Raw genomic sequence first — 21,365 nt, 5'->3', positions numbered from 1 at the left:
TCTTCCATGGACTCCTTAATCTTCTATGTCACTGTAGTTGCCAAAGAAATTTCCAAAAGAGTTTTCACATTACGGAAACATAGTAATCAATGACAAACAACTATGTCAATGAAAAGTTAAGATTGCTCTGCCTTTGTAGAATGCTGAGTTGAGCAAGACTCAAATTCTTGAAAACCTGGAAATGCAATTATGGTTCCTCATGCAATCTTACCTCTGTCCCCTTTCAGCAATACCCCAACATGCCCCTTTAATACACCTTTACTCTGCCAACCCAACAGCTGTACAAGCTCTTCACTTTCTTTTACGGTTCACTCTTACCCACAGGGCTCCACTGAAACTATTAAAGCTGGTGGTGTGGGGGGCTGGGGTGCTCTGGCAATGCCGGGGATACAGGAAGGTTGAGGTACACTGGAAGAACTGGTGGGTGCAGGGAGGGTTGGGATGCACTGCAGTGCTTTGGGGCTCAGGATAGTGGGTGGCGCACTGGCAGAACTGTGGGGTTCCAGGCAGGTTGGAGAGCAGGGTAGTTGGGGTGCCCTGGCACAGCTTTGGAGTGCCTGGGTTGGAGCTCATTGGCAGAGCTGGTGGTGCAGTGGGTTGGGGTGCACTAGCAGAGCTAAGGGTGCAGGTTGGTCAGTATGCATGGATGATGGGGTGCACTGGGAGACCTGGAGGATACAGAGAGTTGGGGGGCAAGATGGTTGAGGTACAACTGGCAGAGTTGTGCAATGTAGGGTGGTTGGGGTGCCCTGGCAGAGCTAGTACACCCGAAGCATCCAATGAAGGATGCTTGGGGTGTACTAACAGTGCAGAGGGTTGGGGTACACTGGCAGAGCTGATGTGGAGGGTGGTTGGGGTGCAATGCCTCCCTCATCTGAGTCCCTAACCACTCTTAGCTCCCCTAACATCCCATTTGTCTTCCTCCCCTCATTGTAGCCCCAAATCCCTCTCCCCCTAATACCGCTTCCCCTACCATCTAATGCCCCTCCTCTCCCAGAAAGCATTCACATGTCTAATTATTTCTCCTCAAAGTCTTTGATTATATTCCCCCTGGAATGAAATTGCTACCCATGACTCTCAAATTGTAGCAACTTCCAGCCACGCAGTCCAAAAACTCCTTCTCTCCTAGGTCAGGGCTTCTGATTAACTTCTCCTTAGTTATGTTAATTGAAGGATGATTTTACAGCCATCTAGAGGTCTGTGATTCATCTAATCATTAGTACCTATGAGGTTAACTGTACAAGGTAGCAAAGTGAAACTGATTTTGGGGGGGGGGAGCCCTGCAACTCATGAACAACTCAGTCAAATAACCCCAAATTGGACCACTAATGCTACCCCAACAGGTACACCTGTAATCAGAGTAACCACTTGGATTTTAGAGCATTTACAAGATTAAGCTTTAAATCATAAAATGACAAGAATGGCAACCCTCCAGCACTTTTCTTATATTAGTGCACATGTCATGTAGAAATGTACATTTTCTTCAATACCATTCTCAGTTTGGGTGCCTGTTGCATGGTAGGAAGAATCAAGGAGAACAGAGAGGCACATCTATTTGCATCTGAGACAAATGCTTTATAAATGATAACTCTAAAGAGACACAGATGAATCAATACGACCTCCAGATGTAGTGAAATATACATTAAGTCTATGGCTACACTACAGCTTAAGTCGACATAAATTATGTCGCGTAGGGTGTGAATTAGCCACCCCCTGAGCAACATAATTTACGCTGACTTAAACAGCGGTTTAGACAACACTATGCTGGTGAGAGAGCTTCTCCCACTGACATAACTATTGCTGCTCCCCAGGGGCTGGCGTAATTAATGGGAGAGCTCTCTCCTGTTGGCTTATAGCGGCTACACTAGAGGGCTTAGAGCGGTGCAGCTGTACCACTGTAAACTCTCTAGTTTAGCCATAGCCTAGTTTTCAAGTTCTTTCCAGCCCTTGTACCTCTTTGTGGCAGAGATGGAGGCCTCTCTCCTAATCTGTATTAGATTTAGGGATAAAATCCAGTCCTTCCAATTCCTGGCACTGCATTTTCATCACTAGACCGTTCTTCTAGGAACTTTCATTAACAACTAGGTTAAAATAAAAGGAGGAGAGACAATCTAAAGCATAGGACTAAAAGCTAGAAAATCCATATTTTATTTCCATCTTTTTCACAGACTTCCTGCGTCACGAGTAATACACAATCTAGGCCTCAGATTCCCATCTGTAAAATGGGGATAATTACATCTTAAGGATCATATGAGACTTAACTTTTTATTGTTTGTAAAGTGCTTTAAGATACCTGAAAAGTTCTACAGAAATGAAACCACCATAAAATAGAAAAAAATGCGAAACATTAACTGTGATAGCGAGTCTCCTGGAAAGATCTGATATGTTAGTCTATAAACTCAGCTAAATAGGAAAGAAAATAAAAGCAATTACTAAAACTTTAAAACATGGATTCTTAAAATTCGGCTCCTGAATACATATTTAAGCACTTGAACAAAAGTGGCTTGATTTTCAAAGATTTTCAAAGCTCCCATTGGCTTCCATGAGAGTTCAGCATCTTTGAAAATTAGTGCTCTTTTTATCTGGGTCTCTAAATATATAATTATAAAACTAAATTTTGTTTTTCAGATTTGAAAAGTTTGACTAACAATGGTACATCATAGCCTCCATGATGGAGATTCTGTTCTGTGAGACTCAGTCACTCAAATTTCCTTTTAATCTCCAGACTTTTAAATCTCTTTTCTGTACATTCCCACAGATATAGGCCAATTTCCTTTTAGCTCCACACTTATTGCAATCAATATATAGGATAAAGATCAAGGATAAAGATTCAAAAGTGACTAAGTGACTTCAGAGCCTAAATCCTATTTTCAAAAACTGCACAGGTACTTAGGAGGCTAAGTCTCATTGATAGGCAATGGGACTTATCCTAAATTCTCCTGGCTGAACAGCAGCAATTTTCTTAAAGAAATTGTTCTCAGAGTTCAAGTAACATTGATAAAAAAAAAAAAAAGACAGAATATCTTAGAAAAGGAAAGTACTACAAAACTGTAGCAGAAAACAGTCAAGATAATTTTTGCTCTTTTCTGCATATTGGGGTAATGTGGGAGAGGAAAATACTATAACTTATATTTTGAAAATGTACATTTAAATCACTGATCCTCCCATCAACTTTGTGAGGTTAGCAAACATCTCTGTTTTACAAATAAAATACTGTTTACCAAATAGGAAATCAGCTTTGGAAATATTAACCTGATCCTACCAACACACGTGAATAAGAAAGTAAAATACTTGTGTGTAAGTGACTACAAGGCTAAGCCCTTACATCTGTAAGGCTCTGAAATATTAGAAAGAATAAAAAGAGTGGAAAGTTGAAAAAGCTATAAAAAATGTTTTGATGCTGAAGCTTTCATGCTAAAGTTTATTTTCCATCTACCATACATATTAAATTTGGATTATGTAATAAGAGAAATTAACACAAACAAAATCTAAAATAAATAGGGATTATTTTTTCTTAGTGTTATCTTCTACACATTGCTTTTTAATTAGAATCTTAGCCAGGAATAATAGTGAGAATGAAAGTTACTGCTACGGTTATGGTTACATGAATGTTTCTACTCTGACTTTTTTTCAGGTCAGTCATTCATAAAACTTTTATCTTTCATAGAACCATAGAAGATTAGAGTTGAAAGAGACCTCAGGAGATCATCTGGTCCAACCCCCTGCTCAAAGCAGGACGAACTTCAACTACATCATCCCAGCCAGGGCTTTGTCAAGCCAGGCCTCAAAAACCTCTAAGGATGGAGATTCCACCACCTCCCTAGGTAACCCACTCCAGTGCTTCACCACCTCCTAGTGAAATAGTTTTTCCTAATATCCAACCTACATCTCACCCACTGCAACTTGAGACCATTGCTCCTTGTTTTGTCATCTGTCACCACTGAGAACAGCCTAGCTCCATCCTCTTTGGTACCCCACTTTAGGTAGTTGAAGGCTGCTATCAAATCCCCCCTCACTCTTCTCTTCTGCAGATTAAATAAGCCCAGTTCCCTCAGCCTCTCCTCCTAAATCATGTGCCCCAGCCCCCTAATCATTTTCGTTGCCCTCTGCTGGTCTCTCTCCAATTTGTCTATATCCATTCTGTAGTGGGGGGCCCAAAACTGGATGCAGTACTCCAGATGTGGCCTCACCAGTGCTGAATAGAGGGGAATAATCACTTCCCTCAATCTGCTGGCAATGCTCCTACTAATGCGCCCAATATTCCGTTAGCCTTCTTGGCAACAAGGGCACACTGTTGACTCATATCCAGCTTCTTGACCACTGTAATCCCCAACTCCTTTTCTGCTGCTTAGCTAGCCTGTAGCAGTGCATGACTTTCTTCCATCTTAAGTACAGGACTCTGCACTTGTCCTTGTTGAACCTCATCAGAATTCTTTTGGCCCGATCATCCAAATTTGTCTAGGTCACTCTGGACCCTATCCCTGCCCTCCAGCATATCTACCTTTCCCGCCAGTTTAGTGTCATCCGCAAACTTGCTGAGGGTGCAATCCAGCCCATCATCCAGATCAAAAACTTTCTGAAACTTTCTAGAAGGAAACTAGCAACTTTCTAATTAAAGTTTCCCAGGCTCACTTTTTGCTCAAAAGGTGATTTTCTTCTTCTTTTAATATTCAGCAAAAACAGTTTAGCCTATTTTCAGTAGGAGAGTAAAGTTTAACACAAGCACAAATAAAAACTTTCCCCATTACGAAAAAAGTTCTTGGGACTTATCTACCTCTAGCTATTTTGGCTGTTCAGAATGATCATTAATAGCTCTCACTGAAGGCCTCTTTGGGTGATCTGGTGAAGAGTGCATACTGAATCATACTTATATATAACCTACAACTCAAGCTGCACAATAGAGAGTAATAGTAAAAAATGTGTATATATCTAATTTTATAACTATGGGCCATTCCAACTTCCATAAGAATCAAATGGGAATTGGCTTTGATAGGAGTCGGAATGGGCCCAGGGCCCTAAATTAGCATCATAGTAATAGTCTCATTTCCTGAACTGCACCGAAGGCAGGTAGTGCTGCTGGTTTAAATGAAAAGGAAGTGTAATTATGTGGGTGCTGACATTACTAATAAAACACACTTTAGGCTTTGTCTACACGGGGAGTGGCATATTCGATACGTGTAGCTACATGCCACAGTGAAAAACAGGCTGCGTCCACACTGTTGTATGCAGCCACAAGTGGCAGTGAAAGGCTCTGGCACTAGGCAGTGGGAAAAGGCTCTGGCTGCAGGGAGCTGCTGGAGCCTTTTCCTGCTGCCCGAGTCTTTCACTGCAACAGGCAAAGGCTCTGTCAGCTCCTTGCTGCTGGAACCTTTCCTTGTAGTGGGGAAGGACTCAGACAACAGGACACTACACTGCTAAAACTAGCAGCATAGATGTGGAAGCAGGGGATGAGCATGCAGTGAGTCATGTAGGGTATATATACTAAGGTTCTGGCATGCCTTTACTCTGTTTGCCTAAGCAGTGTCTCACCATCTACACTGTTATTTATACCCGTGCTAAGGGAGCTGTGCAGTGTATGTACACTGCACATCACTGTAAGTCGAGACATAACCTTAGAGAAAAAGTCCGAGTCAATTAAGGTATACCGGGAATGCAAATAACTTAAGAGTAAAAAAAAGAAGAAATAAAACAAGATTCTAAACATATGTCTTTAAGACTGGAGAAAGTTCAGTGACATATAGTATACAAGAAATAGCATAGGTTAATGCAATTAAAAACCTGTCTTCTGCACAAGGGAGCAGAGTTAAGAGTAGATGTGCAGCCCTGGGCTTTGTTATTTCTTGACTCTAGAGGGCTGAACTCTGAAACCTAACCATTTTCCTAACCCTTTTTTTTTGGGTACAGAATGTTTACTACAATTCAAAATGAAACTCAAACTATTGCAATTTATGACTTCTGTAGAGAAATAACCTGCCAAAAAGGTGTTTAAGCCATGCACGAGTAGGAAGTCAGTGGCATTTTCAGCTGTAGATAATTTTATAGCTGTTAAAATTTATATTTATGATCCAACAGTAGTGCAAAAAGTCTTGGCTGAGGAGGCTTCAACCTCACCAGAAAATTAATCACAGTTAACTGACTGAGAAATACCACACAAAGCCCTTGAACCTGAAATATTTCTTTTTTCCCCTCCTAACCTTTCTTTCAAGTCATCCAAGCAGCGCTGGAGATGGACTTCTCCTGCTGTAACTAATACATGCTCTCCAGTCTCCTGGATTAAAACTTGGACACATGGGTCAGCTTGGTTTAAAAGCTTCATTCCTCTGACCAACTGAGGCATCTCACCTAGAAAGACAGAAATAAACCACTCTTAATAAACTACTATTGAAGAAACAAATATTTGTATCAGGACATATTTTGGGGCAAAGAGAAAAATTTAGAGGATACTTTTTAAGATAGCACTGACAGAATACATACATAAATTTGATTAGGGGAGGATTAGAAATTTTTTATCAGTAAATGCTGGTAACAGTTGCATTCAAACCGATGAAAAACTATTATGATGATGATCAAAATTTACAGACAGGCAAAGGAAAAAAAATGCTGCTTGAAAACAGTTTGATTTAAGGTTATTTACTTTGTATATGTTGACAGTTTGTGCTTTAATTGTTATAAAGCTTTAACTTTTTGAATCTCAGCATTTACTGTCATTAAATTATTATAGTCTGTCCTACCTATAATTTCCCATAACTGTGAAAATTTAAATAAAAATACTTAAAAATAAACATCAATATTATCTGTTGAAATTAAAAAAAATTGATTTCTACCCAAGCCAAGTTTAGCAACACTTGGGTATCCTGAACTCAGTCCTGAGGTCCTTACTTACCACTGATTATGAACCAAGTAAAAACTGATCAAGAATCTCAGGATTTGGCCCCTTATTTGTACTGACTGTCAAAAGATAATATATACAATGCTAAATAGATACATTTTTATTTGTCAAAAAGTACCACCACCACTTATTTACTAAAAGCTAATTTAAACTATACACACAAAAAATGATTTGCAAAACTGTACTTGCAAACCTACATGATGCTATGAAAAGTACTCAAATTTAAATACTGTATCATTGTTACTAATATCCAAACAGAAATCTTCCAAAAGCACTACTGGAAAGGAGTAAGATAGAGGGAAACACAGAAAGGATTTAAATACACAAACTGGAAAATACTCAGAGTTATCAAGCTGTGATATTCTGAAAAAGAGAAAACTCCCTTAACTATGAGATTTTCATTATTTTGTATGAAATACATAACTAATTTTTAAGAGGAAGATGCTTTAAGAACAGAACCATCTTAAAATTAATGGAAAATTAGGGAATAACCCTCCATATGAGTGAGGCATGGCAGGTGTATGCTGCAGTTGTGTGCAGAATTTTTTTAAAACAGTATTTCGTATGTGTCAATAGATTTTCATAATGTAATTAATACAATATGAAAGCTTTAAATTATTTTTCTCTTTTCTTACTTGACATACAAGGCAGAGAATACACACTGATTTTCTATGATCAAATGTTCACATTCCAAGGAAGAGTTTGACATCCTGTTTGTTGTCTGCTCCCAGAGGTTATTAAAATAAATATGACTTTACTCATTTATGCTAAGTTCATAAATGTACAAGACAATGTGGAAAGCTGGATAAACTGCAAAAATGGAAAAAAAATGAGGGCGAGTTTTTTCAGGCCATATGCCCTAGGATTGCAGGTTTTTGTTCAGCGTCTTCAGCAGTTGGCTCCTCAGGAGCAGATAAGTAGGTGGGCTTGTTTGGAGAGCTAATGGAAATTCTACATGAAGATTTTGACACAATGTGCAGGACTTGCACCCAGTGCAAACATTTACAGGGACAGTTATCAATAATTATATTTATTAACAACAATAATTTTCTCCAAATTAAAACACAGATGCCATTTCAAAGCAGATTCAAAGGAAACTTCTTTCTAAAAACATCTGAGTAGTAACTGCTAGAGCTACACAACATTACTGAAATTGATCTGAACATCTTCCTACCAAAAATACTTTGCAGTGCCACAATCACATTTACTTAATGTTTTCAAGTAAGAAAGAGTTTTACACAAGATAAAGTCTTAATGTGTTAATATAAATGGATTAACGATGGACCTACCCTTAAACTCAGTGGATCTAGAAAATTTCAATCCAGAACACTTCCAAAATTGCATGAACAACTGCAGGATGCATGAAATGTTCTTATCTATTACTCCAGGAGTGAGGAACCTTTTTGTATCAGTGGCCATAGTCCAACTGAAAATATAAATGGCAGGCCATGCATGTTAAACTCACCTGCCGGGGAGGGGGAGAGCCGGTGCTCGTGCAGCCCCATGCATGCGCCGGGGGCAGGGGGGCCCCAAGATTCGGAGTCCTGCCCCGCTCCCTGCAGCAGGGCAAGCCAGCGCTCGCGGCTCCAGCCCCGTGGGTGGGAAGCCCCAAGTCTCAGCGCCCCGGGGCTGGATCTGTGAGCACCAGCTCGCCCCGCTGCAGGAGGAAGCCTCAAACCTTCGCTCCCCGCTGCCCCTCAGTTGAGTTAGGCAGGTGTGAATGAAATGAGTAAGGGGCCGGATCCGGCCCGCAGGTTCCCCACTCCTGCATTATTCAAAACACTGGAACAGTCAATGGTACGCTGCCCAGTAATTTGTAACCCACTAACCCCCCTTTTTGTCCTATGACTACAGGGGTGTTAATGGGTCACTTCACTTTGAATGGTCCCTTAGAATGTGTGTTAACTACATATGCTGAACCATTTGTTCGATCTTGTATGTAGCTGTGATCCTCTCAGTATCTTTCTCAGACCTGAAGAAGAGCTCTGTGTAGCTCAAAAGCTTGTCTCTCTCAACAACAGAAGTTGGTCCAATAACAGACATTGCCTCACCCTCCTTGTCTCTCTAACTGTCCAGTAACACAGTCCAACCCTAATCTGCAGAACATATAGTCTTAATGTTACAGAAAATTTTGTAATTGAACAGAAAGACAGTTACTTTGATTCTGTCAACATTTCAGAAGCAAATGGAAACTGGACAAATTGAAATACGATGAGATTACAATAAAAGTATTCTTCAGCAAAAAAGGTTATTCAGTTGGAAGTAAGGTTGTAAATATGTATTAATAGACTAAATGATATGCCATAAAAAAACAGCTGTGTTAAAAAGTCAAAGCCAGGCATGTTTACATGTTTACAAACACAAGGATTTTGAAAGTATGGAAAAAAAATCCAGATATCAGGTGGTTCCACAGTTGTGGAACTCTGAGGCTAGAAAGTTCATCAGGAGCAGGGGTACACCATCACAACTGCCGATCTACTTGGGACCAGAGATGACTGGCTCACACAGTCCACAAATTTCAGAATAGCAGCCGTGTTACTCTGTATTTGCAAAAAAAAGAAAAGGAGTACTTGTGGCACCTTAGAGACTAACAAATTTATTTGAACATAAGCTTTTGTGAGCTACATGCATCCGATGAAGTGAGCTGTAGCTCACGAAAGCGTATGCTCAAATAAATTTGTTAGTCTCTAAGGTGCCACAAGTACTCTTTTTTTTTTTTTTTTAAATACAGTCCACAAAGAGAGGATGAGGCCAGGCCATTCAGGAGATATGCTGATTCAGCACATGTCATGTCAACCTCTCATGACAGGACTGCAATAGTCAGAATTTAGAGCTATTTCCCTTTTCCCCTCAAGCAAATCCTGACAGGAGTAGGGGTAGGAAGCTGATATGGTGCTGCAGGAGTGAATCTGGCCCACTAGCTCCACTCAGCTTTATGCATGCATTTTTGTTTGATATGCAGTTAGTAACTATTTCTTTATTCAATTTAAAAGCTATACCATCCGTCTAATGATAATGCAGGAGTTTCAAAGGCTTATAGTTCAAAAGTTTTACTTTCCCCCCAACATAAGTTGTACATGTACAAAAAACACAGTTATCCTCTTTGGTATATTCAATGATGTAGTCCTCCCAGAGGATCTGATCGCATACTTCTCTTTTTAGGTTGCTGGTATGTTGTCTGAGTTCTAGTACCAGCACAGATTCATCGCTAAATAATTCTGTTACTAACCAGATTTCATATCTGAGCTGAAAATACACCAGCAATGTCTAATTTGAAAGTTAAGTTTTAAAGTATATTAAAAAAGCATGAACTAAATGTTATTGTTTGTTCTCTATTCTGTTGGAGGCATATTTATTAAACTTATCTTTGGCATTACAATGGAATTGCAGATCAAAATGTGTGCAAGAGAGGGTGGGAGAAAAAAGAGTACTTCAAAGAATGAGTCTTAAAGTTCTGAGTGCAAAGAGGCCTCCAAAACAAAAGATGGGGACAAAAGGGCCTGATCCCACCTGACCTAAGGGATGAGTGTAATGGGAGATGTGTCAGGTAGTGACAATGACAAGGACAAGATCTTAAGATCATTTAGCTTAGCATTTACATTTTCTTGTCTTCCTTACTGCAAGAGTCATTATTTTAAGATAGACACAGGTGAAGGATTCTGTTTGTTTAGTCTTATTTCTTTGCGTGGAATGTTTTAGCCTCATTTTCATAAATATCTGTAAAATAAATGCTAACAGTCTGACTGAATCCAAATATGAGAGACAAGTGAGTGAGGTAATATCTTTTATTGGATCAACCTTTGTTGGTGAGAGAGACAAGCTTTCAAGCCACACAAAGCTCTTCTTCAGGTCTGAGAAAGGTACCAAATATGGTATGCCTAAAGAGAGGAACTATCAAAGTTAACATTGTCAGCCTACGATCTGGGGACCAAAGGGGAAGAACATTAATCTCAGAGTGTTATACAGAAGGGAATTGTATTTACTAGTGCAACTCCTGAGTGTCTGAGGCTGTATGTCTGAATCACAATGATGAGTACAAATGAGGGTACTGAGGGGAGACAGAGGGGGAAAAAGTCTTTCAAATAGATAGTTCTTTGTTTCCATGTAACAACATATTTAATCCCTTTGTGATTCAATGACTGTCTTTTTAAATCTTCTTCTCACAGCACTTTTCTCCGCTACAGTGAGAAATGTGTCCCACAACCACATTAATAAAATGAATAAAACACAAGTTCACACAAATACTTCACAAGTTAAAAAGTTCTCCAGTTATTAATTTTGGTGAGTGCATGATGCTATAAAAGTTAAGCACATTTGTTTGGTTCTGTACATTATATTTTCAATAAGTAAACATAGGATGAAACTCATGAACCAAATGGATTTTAGCTGGAATTTAATTCTTTAGGTTTTTCTCTCACACCCTCCATTTGTCCCTATATTTATTTTGGGCTGTGTTTGTTGGAAGTTTAACTCAGCGTTCGCTTGGTAATCACGATTGTTTTCCAGTAGCTGACATTTATCCTGTTATTGAAGGGGCTGATTTGGATTTCCAAAAAAAAAAAAAAAAAAAAAAATGTAACTAACAAATAAAAAAAGTCATACATACATCATACAGCAGCCTTCTGAAAATATTTTTGTTCTCTTCTGATTCCATAGAAACTAGAGGAATTTGGTTTATATTCCTTTTTAGTATACCATAATTACAACTAAAAGTGATATTTTAAAAAGATGAGTCCTATGTTCCATAGTTCTAAAGCAATTTTTAAAAATTGTTAGAAACAATTGCCCTGATTATGGGTAATCCTGTAAATACTTATGCAAATGAGGAGTTAATGGGACGAAAACCCTTGTACAAGGGTATTTTCTCTTGGAATGTAAATAAACTGCTATTTGGAAAAAGACAAAATTTACAGTTCAGAAATATCTGTGAGCTCAAGAGAAGGTCTTCCCTCCAAGGAAAGCTTCTGGCTGTATGTATGCACATGTAATATATGCATATGATTGTTTTTATCTTTTATTACAGTCGTTTCCAGAAATGTATATCAGTATCAATGCCTCCTGTAGGACTGGGGCCATGAACACCACCACATTTTATACTGAAAAAAATGATACTTCCCTTCCTGCTTAAGGAAAAAGTTAATACTCAAAGACCACCATGTCAAAACTTCACTTATAAAGCTATTATTCAAAAATGAGTTTCACTTACAAAAGAGAAAAACTAAAAACTCTTACTTGGATGTTTTGGTTCAACAGCAACTCGCACAATAGGGGTAGCTTCAAAGTTGAGAGGTGTAAATGGTGGGCAAGCTAGTGACGTTGATAAAGTTGCTGACTTCAGTACGAACTCTTGCAAACCTCCTATTCCTAATAAGCACAGAGAACAGAAGTTTGCATGTATAAGAGAGGAAAAGTTACCATAATAAAAGTACAGTATATTTTAACAAAATCGAATAAAAATTACCTTACCCTGTCAAAGCAATACTAGAAAAAAAAATACTCTGATTACAACAAGGATGTGGCAACAAGAGTCATTAAAAAGTTCTCACTGTTCTTACAAGACATTTGCAAAGCTACCTTTATGCAATTTGGATATGAAAAGATTCAGTTTGGGGAAGGGAGATCATATTTTCTGGCCTCAATACACACGGATTTCCCTTTTTATTTTTTGAATGAACAATGTATATTAGATACAGATTAAGAAAGGCAGGTTTTAAAACACAGTGATACATGCTAGAAAAAGGATGAGGACTTTTTCCTCTGATATTCCAATTTTTTCCGTTAATGCAAAGTTACTCTGTGGTGGTTTGACTTTGCAACATGAAATACTTGATGCAACCTGACACTGAGTCAGTGAGTCACAAGGTCTTAACCTAAAACATTGAGTCCTGTTGGAGAGGATGAAGAGAATTAGCCCAACATTTAGTGATAAAAAAAACAGAAAAACCACCGAGGAGACAAATGAACAACAGTTGTACTTATGTAAAATAGCTGTTGTAAATACACATTTAGTTTTGGCTCCCAGGTACAGTATAGCTGGTTCATGCCTGCTGCCTTCAAATTATAAATATGAGGAGCAAACTCCCCAGCACACACGGACATTGTTTATAACTCACTAGTTATAGCTGTTCCAATAAGAAAAGGAGAAACAGAACGCCATCACCTTCAGCCCCCAACTAAAACCTCTCCAACGCATCATCAAAGATCTACAGCCTATCCTGAAGGATGACCCATCACTCTCACAGATCTTGGGAGACAGGCCAGTCCTTGCTTACAGACAGCTCCCCAACCTGAAGCAAATACTCACCAGCAACCACACACCACACAACACAACCACTAACCCAGGAACCTATCCTTGCAACAAAGCCCGTTGCCAACTCTGTCCACATATCTATTCAGGGGACACCATCATAGGGCCTAATCACATCAGCCACACGATCAGAGGCTCATTCATCTGCGCATCTACCAATGTGATATATGCCATCATGTGCCAGCAATGCCCCTCTGCCATGTACATTGGTCAAACTGGACAGTCTCTATGTAAAAGAATAAATGGACACAAATCAGATGTCAAGAATTATAACATTCAAAAACCAGTTGGAGAACACTTCAATCTCTCTGGTCACTCGATTACAGACCTGAGAGCGGCTATCCCTCAACAAAAGAACTTCAAAAAACAGACTCCAAGGAGAAACTGCTGAATTGGAATTCATTTGCAAACTGGATACAATGAATTTAGGCTTGAATAGAGACTGGGAGTGGATGGGTCATTACACAAAATAAAACTATTTCCCCATGTTATTTCTCCCCCCCCCCACCGTTCCTCAGACATTCTTGTTAACTGCTGGAAATGGCCCACCTTGATTATCACCATAAAAGGTTTTCCTCCTCCTCCCTCCCCCCCCCCACTTCCTGCTGGTAATAGCTCATCTTAAGTGATCACTCTCCTTACAGTGTGTATGATAAAACCCATTGTTTCAAGTTCTCTGTGTGTGTATATAAATCTCCCCACTGTATTTTCCACCGAATGCATCCGATAAAGTGAGCTGTAGCTCATGAAAGCTTATGCTCAAATAAATTTGTTAGTCTCTAAGGTGCCACAAGTCCTCCTTTTCTTTTTGCGAATACAGACTAACACGGCTGCTACTCTGAAAGCTGTTCCAATGACAACCTGACATAGTAAAAAATGACAAAGGTTATATAGATAAATGCAACCATTTTTACTGGTTTTACAACAAATGCTCATTGAAATTTTGAAATTGGAAACATATTTGAAGCACAGGGTACATTAATAATGCACATCTTTAATAACTAAGGATTTCAGAAGCAAACCTCTTAAACTTGAAGTTCTCAATTTTAAGGAAGTATAGGATATTAAATTTGAATGTTTAGGATGAGTGCGTGCTCCCCTTTACAACAGACCAGCAACCAAGTATGAGCAGAGTAATTCTTTCCTTGTGCCTTCACTGCCACAACACACACTTTTTTTTTTTTTTTTTAAATTCGTCTGGTAGACTTGAGGCCAGACCCAGAGTTGGTCTGTTCTCACACCACCACCTTGGCCTGAACAAGGGAGCTATTGCATTTCTAGAAAAGCCAACCCATCGTGGAATCAGCATCTGCAGCATTAGGCTGCTTCTACAGCTCAGAAGGCTTCATTTTTTGGCCAACTGGGTACATTTTAAGTGGAAATGGTACTATTTAGGGAAAACCTGCCTGGAAGTAATAGAAAATCCAAATGTTTAAAAATAGCACAGCAGATGCTATGAAGGAAAAACTTCTTCATAAACAGATCCTGCACCTGACCTATGACCTGCATACACTTTTTGCTCATGAAATGAAAAACAAACACTGGACCTTCATCATCACCAAGGACTGAGCCAACAAATGCTCAGGTTTCAGAGTAGCAGCCATGTTAGTCTGTATTTGCAAAAAGAAAAGGAGGACTTGTAGCACCTTAGAGACTAACAAGTTTATTTGAGCACAAGCTTTCGTGAGCTACAGCTCACTTCATCGGATGCATTCAGTGCATTTCCACTGAATGCATCCGATGAAGTGAGCTGTAGCTCACGAAAGCTTATGCTCAAATAAATTTGTTAGTCTCTGAAGTGCCACAAGTCCTCTTTTTTTTTTTTTTTTTTTTTTAAACGGATGCTCAGTTTATTCTGCTCTTCATGTGGTAAAGAAATGATGTACAGGGAAGTGAGCTGCTTCTTTTCACAGCACAATATGAACCAGAGGAATCAAGTTACTAAATCTCTTATCACAGATCAAACTTACCTCTTTGCTGATGCGTATTAGAGTATAAAAAAATCAAGTAAAAAACTAAAAAGGCACAGAGCAAGTGTGTATTATATTGGCATCTGGCAATGCAGTCCAAACCTGTCAGTGTTTCCATCAAAATCCCAGTACGAGAGGTTTATAGCTTTGCATGCTAAATTACAGCATGAAGCAATTACAATAGCCAACTCCCAACCCAGATGCGAGTTTTTATTTATTTAGTGTGGCCAATTTTGATGTAAATCTGTGCAAAACCTATAAAGATACAGGAGTTTCAGATGTTTTGACTGCCTAACAGATTTCAACAGGACATTGCAGATTTACATGTGAAATTTATGTACACCAATAAGGTGATTATGAAAGTGTAATTTTTAATGCATAATATTTTAGTACACAACATTTTGATGACGGGAGTACATAAATAATTCCAATTTACCAGATAAAATGGGAATAAAAGGATTATAGTAGTTACAGAGCCATCATGAAAATACCTTAAACATTTAATCATTATGTTTAAACCACTGCAAAGTCTATAAAGATAACTTATTTCAGATATTCTAAACAATACTCAATATATTAACTATTTGAATTATGGATACAGAGCAGCTACTCCTTAGTTAAGTCAGTAATTGGCTTTCCATTGTAAGACTGTTTTTGTACCCTCCAGCACCTAACTTCATTAAAACAAGGCCATTTTACCTGACCATTCTTATTTGTGATGTGATCATCTTGCAGAGGAAGATTTTGGGGGACCAGAGGGAAGATGGAATTTGACAGAAAAAAAGAAACTGTTTGAGATAAGAGTGAAAAATTATTGGTATTTTCCTTTTAAAAATGCTCTCTAAATTATTTTGAATGGTCATCTCTCAAGAACAGTTTACAAAATCTAAATTTGGTTAATTCAATGAAGAATTATGCCTTTAGGAAGTTTTATGGTTAATTTTCAAAATATTTGGTATTTTTTTTAAGCCACTCCAGTCAGCAAGGTCAGGAAACGTGTTGTAGTTTATAAACTCTGCAGGACTAGTATGTGTCACTTAGGTCATGGTGTGATGTTCCCCTCTGGTGTTATCCGGACCAATGATCTGCTAGGTCACTCCAATCCTTGACTCTGGGAGCCAGCCTTACCTGGCTCTGCTGTGAGAACCCCCACTCCTAGACTGTTCACGCACAGCCTCTGGCATGTAAGGTGCTCCTTGGATTGTGTAATCAAATGATACTAGCCATTATCTCCGGTCCCAGACACAACCCTAGGAACCTCTGTCTTGCAATGTCCAGTTAGGCCCGCTGAACGCTGCAAGCTTATACGAGTTTGTCAATTTAACAAAGAACTTGATATGTACCAGACTTGTTATCCCAAGAGGAATCTCTGACACACTTCAAACCAAACGCATTGCTTCAGGTAGAATAAACAAACAAATTTATTAACTACAGAGATTGACTTTTTGCCCATCTCGTAATATCACTTAAAATCTGAGTGGTTACCAAAAGAAAAGAAAATATAAGCATAGGTTTCAGAGTAGCAGCCGTGTCAGTCTGTATTCGCAAAAAGAAAAGGAGTACTTGTGGCACCTTAGAGACTAACAAATTTATTTGAGCATAAGCTTTCGTGAGCTACAGCTCACTTCATCGGATGCATCCGATGAAGTGAGCTGTAGCTCACGAAAGCTTATGCTCTAATAAATTTGTTAGTCTCTAAGGTGCCACAAGTACTCCTTTTCTTTTTGAAAATATAAGCATGTAGTCTAAACTCTCAACCCTATTAGACTGGGTAACATCTAGATTAAGCAGTTTTTCTCAGCCCACTGGATTATATTAATGTAACACATCCTCACTTTATTTCCTAGCTGAAAGCACGGGCTCCAAGTCCAGTTCTGATGGCACAGATCCCTACTCAGCAAACCGTTATTGTCCATATCTTTTCTCCTGTGCATAGTCACACTGACGTTAAAATAACTACATTGGGGAGTAAGGATATACATGGTACTGTCTGTACGATCTGGCCCCTAAATTGAAATGTGGTACTCAGGGATTGGACAGGAAATGTCCAAACAGGAGGTTATGTGAAGACACTACAACAGAACAGAGTAGCAGCCGTGTTAGTCTGTATCCGCAAAAAGAAAACCAGTACTTGTGGCACCTTAGAGACTAACAAATTTACTAGAGCATAAGCTTTCGTGAGCTACAGCTCACTTCATCGGTTGCATCCGATGTAGCTCATGAAAGCTTATGCTCAAATATATTTGTTAGTCTGTAAGGTGCCACAAGTCCTCCTTTTTCTTTTTACAACAGAACGGTCACTTCCCTCACTCTCTGCCTTCTACTCTGAGGTCTTGTTTACACTAAAGATTTCAACCATCTAGGGTAACCGGATGTCCCGATTTTATAGGGACAGTCCTGATTTTGGGGTCTTTTTCTTATATAGGCTCCTATTACCCTCCACCCCCTGCCCTGATTTTTCACATTTGCTGTCTGGTTACCCTACAACCATCGGAGGTCACCTATTAGTACAGCTGCACTAATGCAAACATTTGACAAGTAGGGTAAACCACTATAAGCTACCTTTGCTCTGGTACAACTGACCCCTGCTTGAAACTTGGTTAAGCTACGTCAATGTAAATTGTGGCTTATACTGGCCTTTTTACTAGAGATTTGCACTAGTGCAGCTAAGCTGGTGGCTGGCCACTGGCTGCTGCAATTGGGGAAATTTCCCAAATTGATGAAGTCTAAGGAGCAAGTCTAGGAAGGCAAACAAAAGAGTAGATCACAGTGAAAAAGCATTACCACATACAAAACTATTTAAGAATTTACTTGTGCAAAAATCAGAAACAAAATTTGTTAAAGATAACCCAACTTCTTATGCAAAATAAGACATACTGATACCTTTTGAAATGCACTGTATCTTAAATGTCATCTCTGACCGTAGCAGAGCTGCTCTGTAACAATTTATGAATACTATACTTTATGTTGAACTGGTTATTGGGATATTTATTTTATTAATATACTAATTTAATTAGGGAGCTATGGGAAAAGCAAGTAGGATGGGAATGGATGGCTCACGACAAGCCACTTCTCACGAAACACTTGAGAGTTGTTAAGACTCTTGGAAGCATAAGATATGAAAAGAAATGTGGCACATTTAAAAAGAAAAATACCCTCAAGAGATTGGAGGAGTTGTTTGGGGGAACTAGATTGAGATATACGAGACCCTACTGGGGGAGTCTGAGGAAAGTAGGCCTGCCTAGCTTACCATCATGAGATAGTAAACCTGTGGGTAAGATAACCATGTGTGTTAAAATCTGGTGTTTTAAAATCCTTCTTCTCTAAATGCTTTGTTCCAACTGAAAAACAAAAAATGCTTTTGTATTAAAAAAAGACTATGATCACTGTGTACCACTGATCACAGATGCTCAAAGAACTGCAGTCAGACTTGCAGAGTAAGAATGGTTGATGCACAGGGTATTTCAGCACATGGTCTAACAGTTATTATTTATTTGTATTATCGCAACTTTAGGCACCCCAGGCATGGACAAAGCCCCCCCTCCCCTTCATGTTAGGTGCTGTACAAACACAAAACTAAAAGACGGTTCCTGCCTCAAAGAGCTTACAATTTAAGCATAAGAGGGGAGACAACAGATGGATAGACAGAAGGGAGAGTACAAGGAAACAGTGAGACAATAAGAGCTGTAGATCTGTGGAATTCTACCCCAGGTTAGTTAAACGTAAGAGGCATCATACCTGAGGGCATGCATACAGAGAGTCCAGAAAGGGGACCGAGGTGCACATTGGCCTAGCAACTGTGACATCATGCATAACAAATACAACCCGGCTTTTTAATACCTGGCATAAAGGGTGAGATTTCAAAAACGCTTACCAGTGGCCTTACTCTTGTCCCACAGAAATCAATCCTGTCCAGAATTGCTAGCTGAAAGTCCTACACATTTTTGGCTGTTTTTAAAATGGATTTTTTTTTTTTTGGTTTTCAGCTTTTCAACCAAAACAGAATCAAGACAAAAGTTTTTGATGAAAACAAAAAATCCTGTTTTCTTCAAAACTGCTTAGTGGAAAATAAAATAGATTTTTCAACCAGCTGAACTCAGAAGGCTGACCATGCTACAAAGAAAACCATACAGAAAATAGGGAAGGGAGAATGTTTAAAGAGGATACAAACGAAGGTCATTTTCTTTTGGGATTGGATCATTTTGATGATTTTAAAGCAGTTACGTATTAAGAGTACGGTCCACATAAAAGTGTAATTACAACCTCATTTTTTACATAGGCTATATTCAGATTGGTTTGGCAAATTGTTCACATTGTGAAAGTGAATTTTAATGATCATTAGAGATAGTATCTCTACAGTAGTTACCAACCTGTGAGTTCAAAAGAAACACTGGATTAACATAACTGCCTTACTATACAGACCATGGAATAGGGTTAAGAAAAATGCTGGAAGCCCAATCACTTCTACGTTTAAAATTAGTCTGAACAAATCACTAGCAAATGTGCAATAGGGAGCAAACCTGCATTGATAGGATTAGATTAGATTAACTAAGGTCTTTCCTATTTCTAGAGTATAGTAACTATTTGTATTAGTAGCTTTGAGCAACAAATCAACAATATGTGTAGCTGCATCACCTATGTTCTGACCAAAATATGAAAAGTAAATAATGATATGGTTAACAACAAAAGTAAATAAAAGTGCCAAGATATTATTGCTGAAATTTTCGAAGTGGTCTAGGAGGTTTAGGACATATCTTTATTTACTTTTTGGTTCTGTATTTAGCTGTCACCCATCACACCCGACACAAAACAATTGTGACCTTTAAAGGTAAAGTACACCTTTTCAACAGAACTCAATTGTCAAGATATGGACACATGGTAGATATATTACAGGATACAAATAATTAATCTCTCTTGAGGTGAAAAGAATTAGTATGTTCCTTCTAGATGCAAGAAAATGCAGCAAGGCACAAGCTATTAGAAAACTATTTCAATCAGATAAGGAAATGATTTACTTTGCTGTGTGAAAACCAAACAAAACAAAATAAGGGCTGTTTAAATTTTAACCTCTATCACATTGTTATTAGTCTCAGCACATCAGTTCAGAGGATCTTTATCTACTCTCAGGGATGATATCACCACTTAAGGATCCTTGACTGCTTTGGAATGGAGACCTGTCATGTTTTGGACTAACACTTTAAGTGAACTGAGTAAAACAAAGAGCTAATGGAATAAGCTTCCCAATGAGATACTGTCTCCACTCAAATGTATCACTTCTTATCAATGCTGTTTGTTTAGAAAGATTAAGGCTTCATGACACACAAAGCCTTGGGATTGAAATGCTACAGGCATACCACTCTGGTCAGTGAAGAAAGACTGAGTACTAATACTTGGTTCATGTAAATGGAGACATGATTAAGATTTTGTGCATTTACAGAAAATCTTAAACTAGTATTTATACCTCATTTTGAAGGGTTTAAAAATAAAGGCTTTTATAACTCTTTAATACAGTACAAAAAGACCGAAGTCAGTATTATTTTCTAAAATGTAAGTGATCTATTTGGAAAGAAACATTTTGTAAAGAGCTATTATTAGAAGCATCCATGATTACAACAGTCAGCAGGAGACTTACAATTCAAGCAAATCTAGGTTGAAAAACTGTAATTGACTCAGAAGTTCCTAACCTCTTATCAAAGCATACTGAAAATAAACTTACTTATGCATAGCATTAGTTTGCCCAATATTGCTAATATCAGCTAATATTCATATATTTGGAAATAATATATTTATGAGGCTTTCCCTATAAACATCCACAAATCTACTTCATTATTCTCCTTCAAACCCCTTCTTAAAACTCTCCTTTGCGATAAAGTCTACAATAAACTTGACAATGTCTCGGCCACTGGTGTGCTAATACCACTGCCTATCATGCCAAGCAGCGTTGTTTCACTGTTGCCTTGTACTTCCCTGTCTCCATCTGTTGCCTCTCATCTCATACTTAGATTGCAAGCTCTTTGGGGTAGGGGTACTGGTCATGACACTATGGCTATACAAATAATACATGATAAGTTAACTACTGATGATATCTGTGATATTCTGAAAATTTGTGATTCATAGAAAGCAGTAGATCCAGGGCTATAAGGCAGAAGAGAAGAAGATTGTTTCCTTTACTCTGCCCAACTACTTGCCTCCTCTCTTT

The 21,365-nt window shown here is 38.6% G+C and overlaps 1 protein-coding gene across 4 annotated transcripts in view; it reads right to left on the bottom strand.

Moving 5' to 3' along the window:
- The window catches only part of EFL1 (elongation factor like GTPase 1), a 158,799-nt gene that overhangs the window by 39,256 nt on the left and 98,178 nt on the right, over positions 1–21,365 (bottom strand). For all 4 annotated transcript variants that reach the window (XM_038420081.2, XM_038420080.2, XM_038420082.2 and 1 more), the window contains 2 exons: positions 12,122–12,253; positions 6,195–6,342 (listed from right to left, as the gene is read on the bottom strand). In XM_038420081.2, the coding sequence (XP_038276009.1) occupies positions 6,195–6,342; positions 12,122–12,253 (280 nt within the window). The remainder of the gene's footprint in view (positions 1–6,194; positions 6,343–12,121; positions 12,254–21,365) is intronic.

This window comes from Dermochelys coriacea, chromosome 10 (genome assembly GCF_009764565.3).
Source record: "Dermochelys coriacea isolate rDerCor1 chromosome 10, rDerCor1.pri.v4, whole genome shotgun sequence".
In the NCBI taxonomy this organism is placed as follows: Eukaryota; Metazoa; Chordata; order Testudines; family Dermochelyidae; genus Dermochelys; species Dermochelys coriacea.
The sequence above is the reverse complement of the archived record's forward strand: the minus strand, read 5'-3'. Positions and strand labels throughout refer to the sequence as shown.